The sequence below is a fragment of the Ambystoma mexicanum genome, chromosome 13 (assembly GCF_040938575.1).
Source record: "Ambystoma mexicanum isolate Mex_15411 chromosome 13, UKY_AmexF1_1, whole genome shotgun sequence".
Classification (NCBI taxonomy): Eukaryota; Metazoa; Chordata; class Amphibia; order Caudata; family Ambystomatidae; genus Ambystoma; species Ambystoma mexicanum.
The window spans coordinates 500,705,425-500,722,539 of NC_090938.1; the positions used below are offsets into that span (position 1 = coordinate 500,705,425).

Below are 17,115 nucleotides of genomic sequence, written 5' to 3' on the forward strand. Positions count from 1 at the left end.
ATTGTTGGGACTGAATGTGACAGAAGTTTGACAAACCAATTTTGAGGGCCTATAGGTGGATCGCTAGCGCCATGGTAAATTGCTGCTTAAACTAAGGGAGTTATGGGAAAGACTTCTGTCACTTAGGTGAAGGTGACCGGCAAGGTGCCCTGGGGCGGCTAGAGAGACAGACGAGAGGCTTGGGGTTATCCAGTAGAAGGTGCTTCATAGCAGCTTTATAGAATGGGGGAGCAGCGAATGACTGATTTATATATACCGCGCACTGCTGTAATTTGTATGGTCTCCAGATGCTTGCGTGGCTATGTAAGAGAAGTGGGTGGGATTGGCTGGTGAGATTTCTAGGTTTTGTATGTGCTCTGTGCTTGTGTCTTGGTTGTTTCCCTGCAAGTATTTGGTTATGCGGCATGATTAGCGGGAGGGGGTTGTCTTTTTGGTGGGTGGTTTCACTAGCCCTCACGACGTGTGTAGTATGTGAGGGTGGAAAAGAGCAGGGGGCTGGTTTGTTTTCCTGTGAACTCTGGGTGTGGAGTAGTGTTATTGTCAGACCTTCATTTTGTATTTTCCCTTGTTTGCTCTGGTGTGTGGTTTGTGGAGGTGCACATCGGTTTGTGGAGCTGAGTGATATAGTTGGTTTTTAGTCTGAATGTTTGGTGGAAACAATGTACTCCAATTTGGTTTTGGGCCTGCCTGAGATAAGGGTCTACTGGAATGAAGTGCTAGAGGTGCAGAACATCATTGTAGATGACAAATTAAGAATGGACCCGGTGATGTTCCTGTTGGAAGTCTGGGGCATGATTCTGCATCCCTTGCAGCATCAGAAAAGACCATATTGGGTGTGGCCGTGGCTCTAGCAAAAAAGTTCTACAAAATGGAGGGATACCTGCTAATGTACCCAAGTAGAAAGTTACGTAATGGCTACATGCGTTTCAGGATGAATGTGATTCATACTAATTACATAATTAACATTCAGAATAAGCTCTCTGAAACATGGAAATTATGTAGATTTTGTAAGAGTGATGGAACTGATGAAAATCTGGAACATATCATACTTATTTGTCCTACTCTTATTACTCAAAGAATTGTATTTTGAACACTAACTTGATCTGTTCTGTTAATGGAGAACAATTATGGTTCCAAATGCTGCATGGAAACAACTGTTTTAAGTATTTGTGTAATGGCATTTCTGAAATATTTGCAAACTATAGTGATTGTTAGAGGGTAAATTAACCCTATCGTAATTGAAGTATACTTTTTATGACAAAAGGTGGTAGATTTAACACGTATGAAAATATGCGTTATGTTTGATACTGGCTCTATTTTACAGGAGATGTAAGTTAGATGTGCTGGAAATGTTTTTTATGTAAATTTAAGGATTTTCTTTTAATTCTGATATGTATGAATTTTGTGCAAACATTGTTACGTAAATATGCTGTGTAAAAATGTTTTTCTCTTTTGTAAAGTTTTAAAAACAAACACAAAAAAAGTTTTTACAAAAATATTCCAAGTGTGAAGTTCCAATCTTGGGGATGTGCTACTTTCCCTAGCTTCTTTCTTAAGTTAGGTTTCTGAATAATTGGTGTGGAACTGTTTGTTTTCAGTTCCTATTACTTACTAGCGCGATACGCTCTGTTCCCAAGCAAAAGTTTCCAATGTTAGGGTTTTGGTTCTTTCCCCTAGATGTCTTTGATCAAGTCAAGAGCTGTTAATTGGTTGTGCAGCTTCTGTATCCTACCAGCTTGGCATGTTCTGCTACCAATCTTAGGATTCCTGTGGCTTTGATCCTGTCATCAATCGCTTGTATGGGTGCGAATTCCAGGCTCGCAATGCTTTGTATGACAGGTTTTCCTAGACCTTGGTTGCACATGTGGGTGCAAGTCCCAGACCTGCAATGTTGTCGCATTCACTTGGTAGGAGAGTGAATTAAGTTTGCAACTTTCTCACTTGTTTCAGGGTACCGGACACTCATGGTTTTGGATGCGGGTCCCAGACTCTCACAAATGCGCTATATCCATTTAGCCCACCCTCCTGCTAAACATGCAACTGTCTCTTATTTAATGGAGGCTCCAGACATGCTTTAGCTCACTTATGGGCTTCCCCTGAACACCTACAGCACAGAGTGTACCTGCTTGCCTCCTTCATGCTTTCTCTGCGGTCCCTGGGCAGCTGTCTCTTTACAGGAGGCTCTGGCAGAGTATGGGCTTGCAGCAGGGTCTGCATCCTTGCTGCAGACCAACAGCTCCTTCCCGGCTGTGCCTTCAGTTTGTTCGGCGCATCTCTATCGTCTGGTTCTGCTTCCCGAGCCTGGGCGCCTTTGGAACTCCTGCCTTGGATTGATATGTTCCTTCAAGCCAATCGCCGACTTATGGAAGCAAGCTACTCATTGGTTTGCTCGCAAGTGACCTTTGTACTCCTGGCCATCTTCCTCGTCACAGTACAGTTTGTCAGGCTACCTGCACAATATTTTCTATTATCGTTGTTCTGGAAGTCAGTTTGACTATAGGCATTTTCAACATTATGTGGGTTATTTTCTCTAACTTGACAGCAACATATATTGGCTCCATTGAGTGGTCAGTAGGAGTTAGTTTTGGAAAAGGGGTAGCATGAGTAAACTGGGAATGATACTGCGTTCCCTGGTGATGATCATCCCCAATTACACAGGGGATTCCTTCCCCATGTGACCTTCCCGCAGTGCACCTCTCCCAGGGGGACTGTTGTACTATGGATGCATTGCCCTGACCCCATGGGATAGATTAATTGGTAGTCAGAAGTATATGGTGTGGTTGAGTATTTCTTTTAGATGGACTGTGGGCATAGGTCACTGGGCTGCAACGTTGGGAGTATTCTTTTTTTTATTTATTTTTTGTCAATTTGTCTCGCTTATAGGTTCAAATCGATTGTGTTGTGTTGGTTTCTGGGGGGTCTGGGTGGGTGTTTGTGGTAGTGTGGCCTGCATAGATGGTCCGCTGCTTCTATTGCTCTTGGTTGAATCATGTCACATAGGGTTTCTGATGGTATGACAGTTATTGCTAGAAGCTGGGTCTCATCCTTGATTTTGAACCGTTCTTTTTGTGTTGGTTGCCGATTGCATTCTTAAAGTGCAATGCTTGTTTGGTTTTCAGGACTGCTGATTTGTCGTTGATATTGTTTGTCCAGTTGATTGAGGCGTTTTTTCCTTTGTTTTTCCTGTTTAGTTTTTGTTTTGTTTCCTCAGTTCTTCTCTTAAATAATCTTGCTGTGATTTTCTTTGGAGAGGGTTTGAAGAGTTTTACTAGAGCTAATTGATCTAGCGCGTCTGTGAACCAGGTGTCGAGTCTTTAACTGAGTCGTCTCTATTTAACTGGAAAGTATCTAGTTTAGTTTACAGTATATCTGCTAGGGTTTCCAGGTCAAGGCTTTTCCAGTTGTAGTTTGTCGCTGGGTGTTTTGTTTGTGGGCATCAAGCGGCTTGGGATTTTGACAGTGAACAGGATTGTATGATGCTCTATACGATTGGCACTGGTGGGGCAGCGGCCGAGAGTCCATCTCTGCAAAAGATTGCGTCTAGTGTGGCGAGCACCATGGGTGGGACAGTTTACTTTTTTAAGTGGAAGGTTTCCAGCAGCCGCTGAGGGAGTTTAGTTTCATATTCTGTTTCTAACAAAATGTTGAAAGTCCCCCAGAACAGATATGTTGTCATGGTTTGCAAATGCAAGACTGATGTGGGAATGTACTCCAATATGAAGTGCTAGAGGTGCAGAACATCATTGTAGAGGACAAATTAAGAATGGACCCGGTGATGTTCCTGTTGGAAGTCTGGGGGATGTTTCTGCATCCCTTTCAGCATCAGAAAAGACCATATTAGGTGTGGCCGTGGCTCTAGCAAAAAGGTGTTGCAATAAAATGGAGTGGAGCTATCTCCTTATTGCACATTTGGTAGGATGGGATAGATTGGTGTTTGGCCTTGAAAAGTTGGTATATGAGTAGGGGGTGCCCCAACAAACAGATGTTCGGAAAATCGGTTGACCCGAACAGAGGTCCTTGATGCCAGAGTGGGGGAAATAGCCTGATGGTGGGAGATGGTCAGATCATTTGGTGGAAGGAGTTAGCATGGGTAAGGTGGATAAGGATGGGGACAGAGCAAGTTGTGGGGGCATATCTATACCGTTTGACTTTGCTTCCTACTAATCTCAGATGCTTGCTAATGGACTGTTAAAAGTCAAATGTTTTTGTTTATAAAAATAGTCCATGGTGAGGTGCCACAGGAAGGAGTAGATTGGGGCAATAGAGATGACCTACCACTCTTCTGGATGGCAGACACTCCCTATCTTGAGGAGCCTTGTCCAGGTGGGTTATTTTAGGAGGAAACACTAGAATGGGCCAGAAAGTCCCAACATGTTGCAGCACTGGGCATACATGCCACCTCTAAAGGAATATAGGGATGAACACCATTAATACAGGGTGGATGGTTAGTAGGCAAAAGAAGACAGAGCCAAGACAAAAGACCCAGGACTCAGCCGGTATGGTTAATCCTGGTTTTAGAAAATCAGCCAGCTAATCTTCAGGTCAAATTCTCTGAAATTCAGATAAGACATTCACCCAAAAAGTAATGAATCCCACGCACGCCAAAGGCCTCACCCTAGACTGGGTCGCAGACCATAATTGCCTCACCACTATCAACACCTATACAGCCATGTCATGGACCGATCAAAATTGTGTTGAATTCACGCTACCTAGCACCAAAAGCCACAACTCTCGCACCTGCCCCAGCAGCTCAAGTGAGGAGCTTGAAGTTCAATGAGGACAACTTCCGCCCATACCTCAATATCCCTGAGCTAGCCCCCCCTTTCTCCAATGATCCCAATACCTTTGACATATACAAGGACACTCTCACCGAAGCCATTAATGCAATAGCACCACTTGAATGCAAAAAACAAAAGAAATCATTGCACTCCAATTCTTGGTTCAGTGAATAACTACAGTCCTTGCGCTCCTGCAAAAGAGGCACTAAAAAAACTTGCAAATTAATCCAAGTGACAGTAGCAAAAACAGCTTTAACTTAATCTCTCACCAATACAAAGCAGTCCTCACCAAAGCCAACACATTTAATGCACGCATTTCCAATGCTAAATCCCACTCAAAGGAAATCTTCACTATCTTCAATGAGCTCATCTCGTCACCTAACACACCAGATGAAATCGTAAAAGATGAAGCCTGGTGTGCCAGTATTCAATCTGCCATGCTACATAAAATTGATCTCCTCCAAAAAAAAAAATCCAGGGTCACTGCATAGCTCTACCTCATCTTGAGCCTAAGCAAACCAAAACAACCCCCGTCTCTAACTATACTAAACCAGTCTTCACCTTCAGCGACATTACTGAATTAGACTTAATGAACCTCCTCAAACCCTCTATGTGCAAAGGGGACATATGTCCTCCCAAACTCATTAAGGACTGTGCAGATTGTTTCGCACCACTCCTGACGGCCTTCATCAATGCTTTCAAAACGGGAATTATCCCCGACAGCCTCAAAGAGGCTTGGGTTCGCCCCCTCCTAAAAAAGCCTACTCTCGACCCTCTTCAACCAAATAACTACCAACCAATAACCACTGTGCCCTTCCTCCTTAAGATATTGGATAAAGCCGCTCATGGCTAGATCCAACATTTCCTGGAAACCCACTCTATCCTAGGGACCAGGCAATCTGGTTTCCATAAACGACAAGGCACCGAAACAGCTCTTGTGTATCTAAAGAATCAGATCACCAAAATCATGGACAAAGGCAAGCCAGCCCTTCTGTTACTACTAGACCTCTCGGCTGCCCTCGATTTGGTGGACCAGAAGACCCTCGCATCTCACCTTACTTCTCTAAAGGAGCAGCCCTCTGGATCACTTGCTCCCTTGAAGGCAGAGCAATGAAGGTATTCTCTAACATAGCAAACACTACCCCCATCACCATCCACTGCGGAGTCCCACAGGGATCATACACAGCACCTACACTATAAAACTTGTTTACGAAGCGCCTCCTCGACAAGCTCGACTCACTTGGTATCGCGTACATAAATTACGCTGACGATACGCAAGTATTCATACCTCTGGCTCGTAACACAAGGATGCCGAGGATCTTCACTCAATTTATTTCACCATCCAGGCCTGGATGGCAGTCCATGGCCTCTGCCTCAACGGGGACAAGACAGAAATAATTATTCGAAGGGATTGGTTCCTCCGACGTATTCCAAATCTGACAGGTAATCACCCCAGCTGTGCTGCTTCGGAAAATGTTCAGCGTTTGCGTCCTGCGTCAATGTCGATACGCCCCTTTGAGGACTACCTCCGACGGCTAATGTCACCCGATGTTATATGTAGGACGCATGACTCCTGTAGCCTCAGTTCTGTTTTTTTCTGCGAACTTGTACGTTTCGGAGATCTCAGCGCACCTCGGTTCTTCTGAGTACTTCTATCAGTTCTTCGAACTTGTCTGTGAAGATATCATGTCTTCTACCCCGCGGCCGGGTTTCAAGAAGTGTTGGGACTGCGGTTCCAGGATGTCGCTGACAGACCTGCACGACGCTTGCCTCTGGTGCCTCGGTGAGGACCACGCCACGATTGTTTGTGAAGATTGCCAGTCGTTGACATTGAAGGCCTTGCGGGAGCAGAAGAAGCTTTCTGTCGGTAGGGTGTCCAAGCCCCGAAAGTCGAAATCCACTGGGCTTTCGACTGACTATTCGAGAGGCGACTATCAGCTTGGTAGGCCTGAGCCTGGTACGCATGCTGACTCTTTGTACAGGTGCCTCATGTCGAGGGTGTCGGAGTACTTGGGGTGGTCTGCGCCACCAGTAGATTTTCTGCAGGATGACCTGACAGATATCTTGGACCAAGGTCTACCAACTGACCCGGTACTGCCATTCCATATGGCCTTGCAAAGAAGGGCGGCGGCGGCGGCGGCTTGGACTGCTCTGGAGAGTCTCCTGGCAGTGGGTAAGTCGTTGCCGAAAAAGTACCGCCCAGCCAGTGGCGACCCCGGGTACTTGTCCATGCACCCTACTCCAGAGTTTGGTGGTGCAGGCGGCTACGGCCCAGCGAAACGGGCGTCGTACCATACCTCCTGATGGGGACGACAACCGTTTTGGCGGTTGCGCGAAGAAAGTCTTTTGTTCAGGGGGTATGGCTTTGAAAGCAGCCAACTCTGTGTGTGCCTTAGCACGTTTCACTCACTCTGTGGAATTGTTTCGTTTGCGACTGAACATATACCCGAAGGGGAGGAACGGGATGGCTTTCTTGCCCTTGTACAGGATGGCAAGGATGCCATGTGTGAATCCGTTGAATCGGGTCTGGACGTGGCAGACTGTCAGCCGGTCCATGGTGGCGAGCACCGTGATGCGCAGATTTGCGTGGTTGCGGAAGTCGGGGTTTGCTCCTGATGTACAAGCCCGACTTCTCAACATGCCCTTGGATGAACATTTTTTTGGCAGCAAGGCTGACGAGAGCCTTGAGAGGTTGCAGACCTTGAAGGCCGCAGTCCGCCAACCTCTGCCTTTTTGTCCTAGGGGACAGCAATGGAGGGGCGGTTCCTTTCGATACTACTCTACCTTTGGTAGATCGAGGGGAGCTGCAAGTCAAAGGGGCCAACGTTAGAGTAACAGAGGTGGAAAACAGGGTACTCAAGGTGCCAAGGCCGCTCGAGCAGTTGCCTCTTTGCCCTCAGGCACTGCCGCAGCCGCTTCAGCTCAGTCATGAGGCCATGTCCCATGGTTCACCGGTTGGGGTAAGGCTGGCGCAGCATCTTGTAGAATGGTGTGCTATTACATCAGATGTGTCGGTTCTGGAGATCATACCCCACGTCTACTGTCTTCCTTTCCAGCAGAGGCCTTGTGACAATCCACCAGGGAATCTCTCTTTGAAGAGTCCGGATCGACTCCTTGCGCAGGAAATCAAAATCCCTGCTGGAGAAAGGTGCCATAGAACTGGTGCCTGTAGCGGAGAGGAACAAGGGATGGTATTCCCCATATCTTTTTATCCCGAAGAAAGACTGGGGATTGAGACTCATTATGGACTTGCGTGGTTTGAACAAGCTCCTCAGGAAGGACAAGTTCAAGATAGTTACTCTCTCACAATCCTCCAGGCCCTTCAACTTCAGGACTGGTTGGTGTCGCTAGACCTCAAGGATGCTTACTTTCATGTGCCGATTCATCCCAAGCACAAGAAGTACCTGAGGTTCGCGGTTGGCGACTCACACTTTCAGTTTCGGGTCCTGCCGTTCGGATTGACCTCCACCCCGAGAGTCTTTACCAAGCTCAGGGTGGTGCTGGCAGCGTATCTCAGGAAAGGGGATTCGGGTCTACCCCTACTTGGACGATTGGTTGATCAGGGTGCGCTCTCCCGAGCAAGTCCTGGATCATCTGTCAGTCACCTGCCACTCCCTTCACAGGCTGGGTTTCTCCCTCAACTTGAAGTCCCACTTGACGCCTACCCAGCGGCTCCAGTACATCAGAGCAGTGCTCGACACATCCCTGTGGCTGTTTTTCCCTCCCCAGGTGAGGGCTCATCACATTCTGCAGATGGTGAATGAGTTTCAACATGCCCAGAGTCCCCCGGCGTTTGAGTTCTTGAGGTTGCTCGGCCTCATGGCATCCTGCATTCTCCTGGTGCCAGAGGCCAGGCTGCGATTGAGATCTCTGCAGTGGGCTCTCAAGATGCAGTGGTCAGTCCTCCGGCAGGATGTCGGATCCCGTTCAGGTGCCGCCCTCGGTCGCCCAGGATCTTCTGTGGTGGGCCATCGAAGGCAATCTGATGAAGGGGGCGCCATTTTGGCTACCCTCGCTAGAGGTGACGATTGTGACGGACGCATCCCTCACAGGATGGGGAGCTCATGCCAACGAGTTGACAGTCAACGGTCGTTGGTCTCCATCGGAGTCCAGACTCAATATCAATCTGTAGGAGCTGAGGGCCATCAGGCTAGCCCTGAAGGCTTTTCTGCCGTCTGTGCGGGGGAAGACTGTCCTGATTCTGACGGACAATACAGTGGCCATGCACTACCTCAACAAAAAGGGGGGGGGGGCAGGTTCTCTCCCTATGTGCAGAGACGATGGAGCTCTGGTTCTGGGCCATCCAGCAGGAATTTTAGATCTCAGTAGTTCATCTGGCCGGAGACAAACGCGGCGGTGGACGCTCTGAGCAGGCAGAGCACGGTCTCTCGTGGGAGCTGGCTCAGGAGATTCTCCTGGAGATCTTCACCCTTTGGGGGACCCCACTAGTGGATCTCTTCGCCTCCAGTGTCAACCGGAAGTGCGAAAGATTCTGCACGCAGGAATTTCCTCCAAGAGGAGCCTTAGGGGACGTGTTCGTAATGGAGTGGTCCTTCCCACTGCTGTACGAGTTTCCTCCAGTCCCCGTCATTCCGCAAGTGCTGCAGAGGTTACGGAGGTTCGGTTCCCGAATGATCCTCATTGCTCCGGCATGGGCCAGGAGAACGTGGTACCCGGACTGTCTCGACATGTCCATCTGCCCTCCACGCCGTCTTCCCTACCGAGACGATCTGTTCTCATGGGAGGGGGGGGAGGGTCAGGTTCTCATCCAGAGGTCAAGTCCCTTAACCTTCATGCTTGGCTTTTGAAAGGTTGAGGTATAAGGATTGGGATCTCCCTGAAGACGTGATGGAGGTGTTGCTTTTGGCCAGAAGGCCGGCAACAAAGTCCCTTTGCCGTTGGAGAAAGTTCTGCGACTGGTGCAGGGTTAAGAATGTGGATCCTTTTTCATGTGCCATTCCTGTGGTTCTGTCTTTTTTGCTTTCGTTAGCCCACAAGGGCCTGCAAGTGGGTACCATTAAGGGTTACCTGTCGGCGCTGTCCATATTTAAGCGCTCGTCTGAGGAATGTTCTTATTTTAAAATTCCTTTGATTTCTCAGTTTCTGAAAGGGCTCACTAATGTGTTCCCACCGTCACCTTTCCAGGTGCCCGGTTGGGATTTGAACCTGGTTCTAAAATTCCTCATGGGAGCTCCGTTTGAGCCTTTACATTCTTGCCCTTTGAGACTGTTCACCTTGAAAACTGTGTATTTAGTTGGTTACTTCCGCTCGCAGAGTGAGTTGCAGGCACTTTCCGTTAAGCCACCTTTCACTGTGTTCCATAAGGACAGGGTTGTCCTTAGGGTTTGTCCTTTTCTACCGAAAGTTGTCGGAATTTCATTTAAGACAGAAGGTAATTCTTCCGGCGTTCTATCATCCTCTGCATCCTGGTAAGGAAGTGGAGAGGCTCCATAGGTTGGATCCTAGGAGAGCTTTAAGTTTCTACATCTCGCGTATGTCCCGGGTCAGAGTGGACAATCAACTCTTTTTTTAGGATGCGCTGGAAGGCGTTTGGGACAAGCTGTTACTAAACAGACTTTGTCTAGATATGATTATCTTGACAATTTCTGAATGTTACCGCTTGGCGGGTAAGGACCCTCTGATAGGCTTACGGGCCCATTCTACTAGAGGTGTGGCTGCCTCTAATGCCCTGCAGAGGAGTGTTCCCATACGTAACATTTGTGAAGCAGCCACATGGGCCTCTGTCCATACTTTTGTTAAACACTACTCCTTGGATTCTATGCGGTCCTCTTTTCTGCAATTTAATTGGGCATTCTAAAATTCAAAATTCTTTTCCCACCTCTCACGCTGGTAATGGTTTGGGAGTCTGTCATAGATGTGGAATACATCGGAGGAACCAATCCCTTTGAAGAACAAGTTACTTTCTTACCTGGTAATGTTCTTTCGATGGGATGTTCTGACATATTCCACATCGCTCCCTCCCTGCCTGCCCCTCTACAGAATTTCTTATGCGATTGCAGCTTTAGTTTCCTCAAGGCTTTCTGTAGTCATTCTGGTAGAAGATTGGTGCCACACGTTCTGGGAGGGGAAAAAACTACAAATGAGGCTACGGGCGTCATGCGTCCTACATAGAACATCGGGTGACGTCAGCCGTCGGCGGAGGTCCTCGAAGGGGCGTATCGCCGTAGACGCCGAAAATTTTCCGAAGCAGCACTACTGTGGTGATTACCTGTCATAGCTGTGGAATATGTCATCGGAACATCCCATTGAAAGAACGTTACAGGTAAGAAAGTGACTTGTTCTACTAGGCCAAAAAATACTCTAGTCAAACTTGATAAACTGTACGCCAACTTTACCATTGATAACACTATTATCCCTTTGTCTACTGCTGTCAAGTCCTTGGGTGTCTATCTAGATTCCACTCTGTCCATGACCAGACAGGTTAGCGTCATCACAGCCTCATCCGCACACACACACACCACCAATCTCATAAACGCCATAAAACACTACCTATCCAGACCCAATTGTCTATCAATATCTAGAACAACTATTGGTGCAAAACTAGACTACTGCAATGTTTTACTAGCAGGTACATACGAAAAAAACGTAAACTGACTACAAGTCACGCAGAACAATGCACTTCGTGCAGCATTAAGCATCTCAAAAAGGGAGCATATTTCTCAGGCCAGGCAATCTGCTCAGTGGCTCCCAGTAAAAAAGCGAATCACTTTCAAGATCCTCACCCTTACACACATGCCTCTCTGCACCATCCTACCTATCAGACAATTAACAAATCCTCTTCTCCCCGACCCACTAGGTCACAATACACCAATCAACTACACGTCCTACAAATCAACAGGGCTAAAGCTGGTGGCCTAGGCTTCCCATTCATTGCTGCCAAATCCCAGAACAAACTAACCACAGACATCAGAGCAGAAAACTCTCCTTGCATTCCAAAGAAAACTCAAAACCTCACTCTGTTCCGTAAAATGCAACTGTCTTTTATGCCAACTTTCAACTGTTCAACTGTTATTTATGCTAACTGTCATTTTAAGCTGTCTGTAACATTGCACACTGTAAACTGCTAATGTACATTTATCTGTAACTAAGATTTGTCTGTAACAAGCGCCACAATGCCCCCGGGCTATTGCGCGCTCTACAAATCCAAATAAATAAGACGCCACTGAGGTAAGGAGTGCACAGGGATGCTCCTAGATGGGTCTGCAAAATCATGGGCTACACTAAGCCAGTCCTCCAATCGCACACCAGACAAACTGGTTTTGTAGGCTGCCTAATAAATCACCACACACTCTGGTCCAATGACACTGGATGGGGATTGGTGTTGTATGGGAAAGGGAACCAACATAGGGAAGCTTAAATCATTTTAGAGGGGCAGGACTGAGTTCACAATGAGCCAATGTTTGGACAACAGCCATTCTAGGCTTTCCTTGTGGGCCCCACAGAAAAGGTATGGCCAGAAATGTGTTTTAATAGGGCATAAAAACAGTACCCCAGCGGCTTCAGCAGAGGTCCAGCCAAAACCAAATTACAGTTGCCCCAGCCTATTTCACAACACTGTTGTAGAATGACAAAAATTATCATGGGGCAACATGAGATGATTAAGCAGCACCCTGTCCTAGAAACTATATGGGATACCATAGGGACAGCACATCAAAAAGGGTTGCATTGGGCCTTCAATAGAAGTTCACCTGGCCACATAAAGAAGGTAAAAATCAACCAAACATCAGGAGAAATCAAAACGTTTAGGGGTTTCATAAAATGTAATGGCATAACAATCAAAATTGAGTTCTTCCCTAACAGCACCATAAAGGAATAATTGATGTTTCATAGCAGATTCCTCTTAAGCAAAATCGGCATGACTCAGTAGTGTGCAAAAAAATGAGCTGTTTTAATTGAAACTATCTTTAGATCTTATTTTTTCTCCAAAGCATGTAAAGGAAAACAAATCCGCCTTGCATATTTACATGAGGGTTCAGCTGCGCTGGACCTTATTCTTTTCACAAGTTTAGTGACTACAAATAGCTTGACGGTTTTCTTGGTTATTGCTTTGGCAATGTGGAGTGGACACTGATCTTGGGTTGATCTGGGTAGATTACCTGTCATTCGCTGTCTAAACTAAACAAATTCTTATGTGGACAATGGTCAGAAAGCTCCTCTGATCTATTTAGGGGTTTGCTTCAGCTTTGTGGTTTGGCAACGCGGTCTGCTGGATCTTCGCGTTGTGTGATTTTAAAGGCTGAAGAGTTTTTGATTTTGAAAGTGTCCTTTTGGGTGAATGGTGATGACTCTTTGCAGTGTATGGAATACGTTTTTTTGGCCATTAGCATATTTGCCCTCTTGGTAGCTCACAACCTTGTCTCAGGGTATTTTGTCCTCCAGATTTCTTCTTGATTCTGTGCTCCCTAGAGGTTGGCCATGTCCAAAGAGAGGTTGGCCTGAGTCAGGGCAAACATTGGGAGATGTTTGTGTACCTGCTCAAGGTTGGAGACAATTTGTTAAACTTTCATATGTACTCGCCCTCCACACTACACCTTTCTCAAAAGATCGTTATTTTGTACTTGCTATTATGGAGTAACACAAGTTTGATTGTTAGCTTGCTAGGCCCATTGCAATCTTACTAGTAATGGAGGGATTTTATTGGCTTTACCTTTCGTGTGATCAGCTAGCAGTCTTTGAAACTCTTTTGAAATTGAGTAAACATTCCAGTTGAGCTCCGGGGGGCTTGGGTGGGGGGAGGAGGCACTATGATAGTTAAAGCAGGTGCATTCAGGTGTACTTTAACTGAAGCTATTGTAACTGTACCCAGGCAGCGTTTTTAGTTTTGGCTATTAAGTGGTGCAAAAGCCCCACCTCTACACATAAACTACTGCTTTACAGTACAGCTAGGGAGAAATGACATGAGGATGCCGCAAAGCTTTTTGGTGTTTGTTTATCCACCTAGTGGCTGCCCATTGCCATGCCAATCCTATCCACTCCCTGCCCTTCCCAAAACGCATCATCCTGAGATCTCTTTGAGCTAGCATTATCAAGCCATACCATGTAAGCTTGTGCTTGAAATGTCTGTTTTTTCAAAGCTGTCTTCAAAGCTGTCTTCTGTGAGTTAATTACTTAATTGGAGCTGTTAACGGGCTACTGGTGTAAAAATTCTTAACCATGTCTGCCATGTCTGCCTTCAGCCACTCTATAAGCATAGTGTGTGTCTGCTGATGTTTTGTTAATAACAAGCATTGACAATTGTTGTTACCTTATAGATTCATGCTTTTTCAATTTACAATGCTGCATCTTGCCTCTTTTGACACTGCACTGTCTCCTGTTTGTCTTGTAAAATACTGGTTAAAAAACCAGCATTGGCAAAGCCAAAAGTTTTGGCTTGTGTGAATGTTAGTTATTTCCTATACGCTCAAGGCGTTGTCTGTCTCACTCCTCCTCTTCTTCTCCGTTCATTGTTCTTGCACTCTAGAGCACACCTTTACCCATCAATGTTAACTTTCCCCTTCACTCTACTACTCTATAATGCACGGTACTACTCTACAGTCACCCTCTTTTCAACCAGTAGTCATTGCTTCTCTTCACTATCACTCCTTACGTTATCTTTTCTTAACTCTTGCCACGCACAAATGCACTCACACTGTAGTGCTACTTCCACCTCCTAACCAGTAACCCATTTTTTTGTCCACAAACATCCTCCACAACTCACCACTCCTTCCTCCTGCTGGTCTCTTGGCCGTCGCCCACCTCAGACCTCACCCAAAAAGCCACACTTCCTGTTTTTATCCCCCTCTTTGCCTAGATTGGATCTTTTTCCCTTGCCCTGCCTTCCCCACTTGGGGTGTGTAAAATTTGGAAAAGCAGAAGTAGCAGGTTAAGCCCCACCTCCTTTGCGAGCTAACTGCTTTTCGAGATGGCAGCCCGGTAAGGCTGTTCATGTCCTTGTTTGGGGCCCTACTCTGTGGGGGGGGGGGGTTACCATTAAGTCTATCAGGGGAGGATGGGCCTGTGTCTCTCCGATGGTCTATGCGGGGTTAGGGAGTATGGGGGAGGTTGGGTGCTACAGTGTACCTTCTCTTGACTGCTTGGCAATATTTACCCCTTGAAAGTGAATCCTAGTACAGGGATGTCCTGGGATCAAGGTGTGAATTTTTTTCTAAACCCTAACTGTAGGGTCTTAAAGTCCTAACAATGGTTCAATTTTGCACAAAGCTAACAATAATCTGCCTTTGGAGTAGCTAGGTTCAAACATAAACACATTGAAAATATTCAGTGCTCCATGGATTGTAGTCTTTCACATGGATTGAAAGGCAGGATCTGACACCGATGGCTGGGAAAACCCTTGCCCCCGGCCTTTGAATATTTGATAAATTGAAGTAAAAAAATATGTTTTTGACTTGCCTTAAATTGCAACAGTCATGAGACTCATATCTTTAATGATTACAGAGCTTGGAGGCCTCCTGAAATATGTCAGACCGTTTTTGAACTCCATCAGCAAAGCAAAAGCCGCCCGGCTCGTCCGATCTTTGCTTGATCTCTTTCTGGACATGGAAGCGGCCACGGGACAAGAGGTGAGCATTTATGATAATCTCTGTGCTTTTGGTCTGCGAGGAAGGCCACTTGTGTTATGTAACAATTTGTCAGCCATTACCAATTACCATACACGGCTTGGCTGACTGTGGACATGTTAGTTTGCAATGAATTTTAAGAAAGATCTGAATGTGACAGAATTTTTGCCTCTTGCTATGCATAATTTTGCACACAAAAAATGAATTTGGGAAGATGCAGGTGTACCCGAAGATTAAGAACCTCATGTGGCAGTGTCTGGGCAGTTGGATGATGTAAAGGAAATTCAGATTGCTACTACTTCTGGTGCACAGGAGCCATTGGTATTAATGAATCTAAATCTGGAGTGACTATTGGTTTGAGCCTCCACCATGCTCCATCACAAGTAAATTGACGCTACAAATGGCTGTATTGCTGTTTGACTTATTTTTCCTTTGGCTTTCTATTTGAGAGGCTCTTGTGAAGGGGATGACATCTTAGTATAAAGGATGGCTCGAGGTTTGCAGGGTTTGTTTTATGATGCAGGGAAAGTTTGTAATCCCTTAAATGCTGTAAAATGTTCCACTTACAAGCAATTTCACCATTATGCTTAACTGATCCATGAGCTTGTAATTTGTTGGGCTTTGCTATGAAAAGGGTTACGAAAAAACCTAATTAACTGAAGAATGGAGGAAGTCCCTCAGGCTGCCTTCCATTGAAGAAAGCAAATTGAATGAAAAAATCTGGGCAGGTTAGTGCCACCACTCAATATTTTGTGTACCAATACATTGAGGATTCTATCCATCTGTTGTGCTGCATTATTCCTTGTGTATTGTCTGGCGGCCATGGACCTTGTCAGGATATCGCACATTTGCAACCTTTTCTGATATACAAACCTTCCCTTCAGATATGTTTCTATTCGTCCTCTCATCTAGCCTCCATTCAATTCTTGCAACACTCCACCTGCCTGAAGATGCTTAAGTTCTGATGCTTGTGAATCTGCTTAGAATCACATGCTGACATTTAGTGGTAATCTCAGAGTATTGCATCTTGTCTTTTGAGGATTGAAAGGGAGACGTTGACATGGGTGTGCTTGTAACACTATCGCTAACGTGTTGTGTATTGTACCCAAAATCCCTCACGCGTCGAGGTACCTCTGTTTTTTGCCACCCAGCTTGCTGGTCACCTTATGTGGAGCTCGTACATTGCAAAGTTATAACTTCATTATCCATGAGCGCTGGTCGTTTAGTCTTCAACCTTTCATCAATGGCTACCTACGGATTTCATCGGCCAAAAGTGTAACGAGTGTCTGCCTCGTGATCATGCCTAGCAATCCTGCAAGTCTTCCCAACTTTTTCGTCCAAAGACGCTAAAAGATCAGCAGACGAAGCGGTGGGTGGCCTGTGCCTTGCAGGCTGAGAGTGGTTCCCCAGTCGGCACAGGCGCCTAGAGTGATGAGGATTCAAGCGGCAGCCATGGCTCGGGTGTGGGGGCCATTGACCTTCCCGCTGAACCATTAGGTTCCCAAGTGCCCGTCCCCGGCAGGCAGGCCACTGGTGCTGCTATGGGGAGACAACATCCGGAGACAGGGGCACACAAGGAAAAGCGCACAACCCCACAAGCTCCCTTGACAGATATGTCGAGGAAGTAACAAATGCTAACGTGCCCGTTTAAAGTTTTAACGTTGCCCACTGTTCCTCCATGATAGACTGCCCTCCCTGCAACCATCACGGAATGCGTCCAGGCATTCCACCCATGAGGGCGTCTCTACTAAACAACACGA

At 46.3% G+C, this 17,115-nt stretch overlaps 1 protein-coding gene across 1 annotated transcript in view; it reads left to right on the forward strand.

Annotated features, from left to right (window-relative positions):
* PSMD11 (proteasome 26S subunit, non-ATPase 11) overlaps positions 1-17,115 on the forward strand; it is a 996,429-nt gene that overhangs the window by 279,120 nt on the left and 700,194 nt on the right. The window contains exon 3 of the mRNA XM_069634167.1: positions 15,234-15,358. Within this exon, the coding sequence (XP_069490268.1) occupies positions 15,234-15,358 (125 nt within the window). The remainder of the gene's footprint in view (positions 1-15,233; positions 15,359-17,115) is intronic.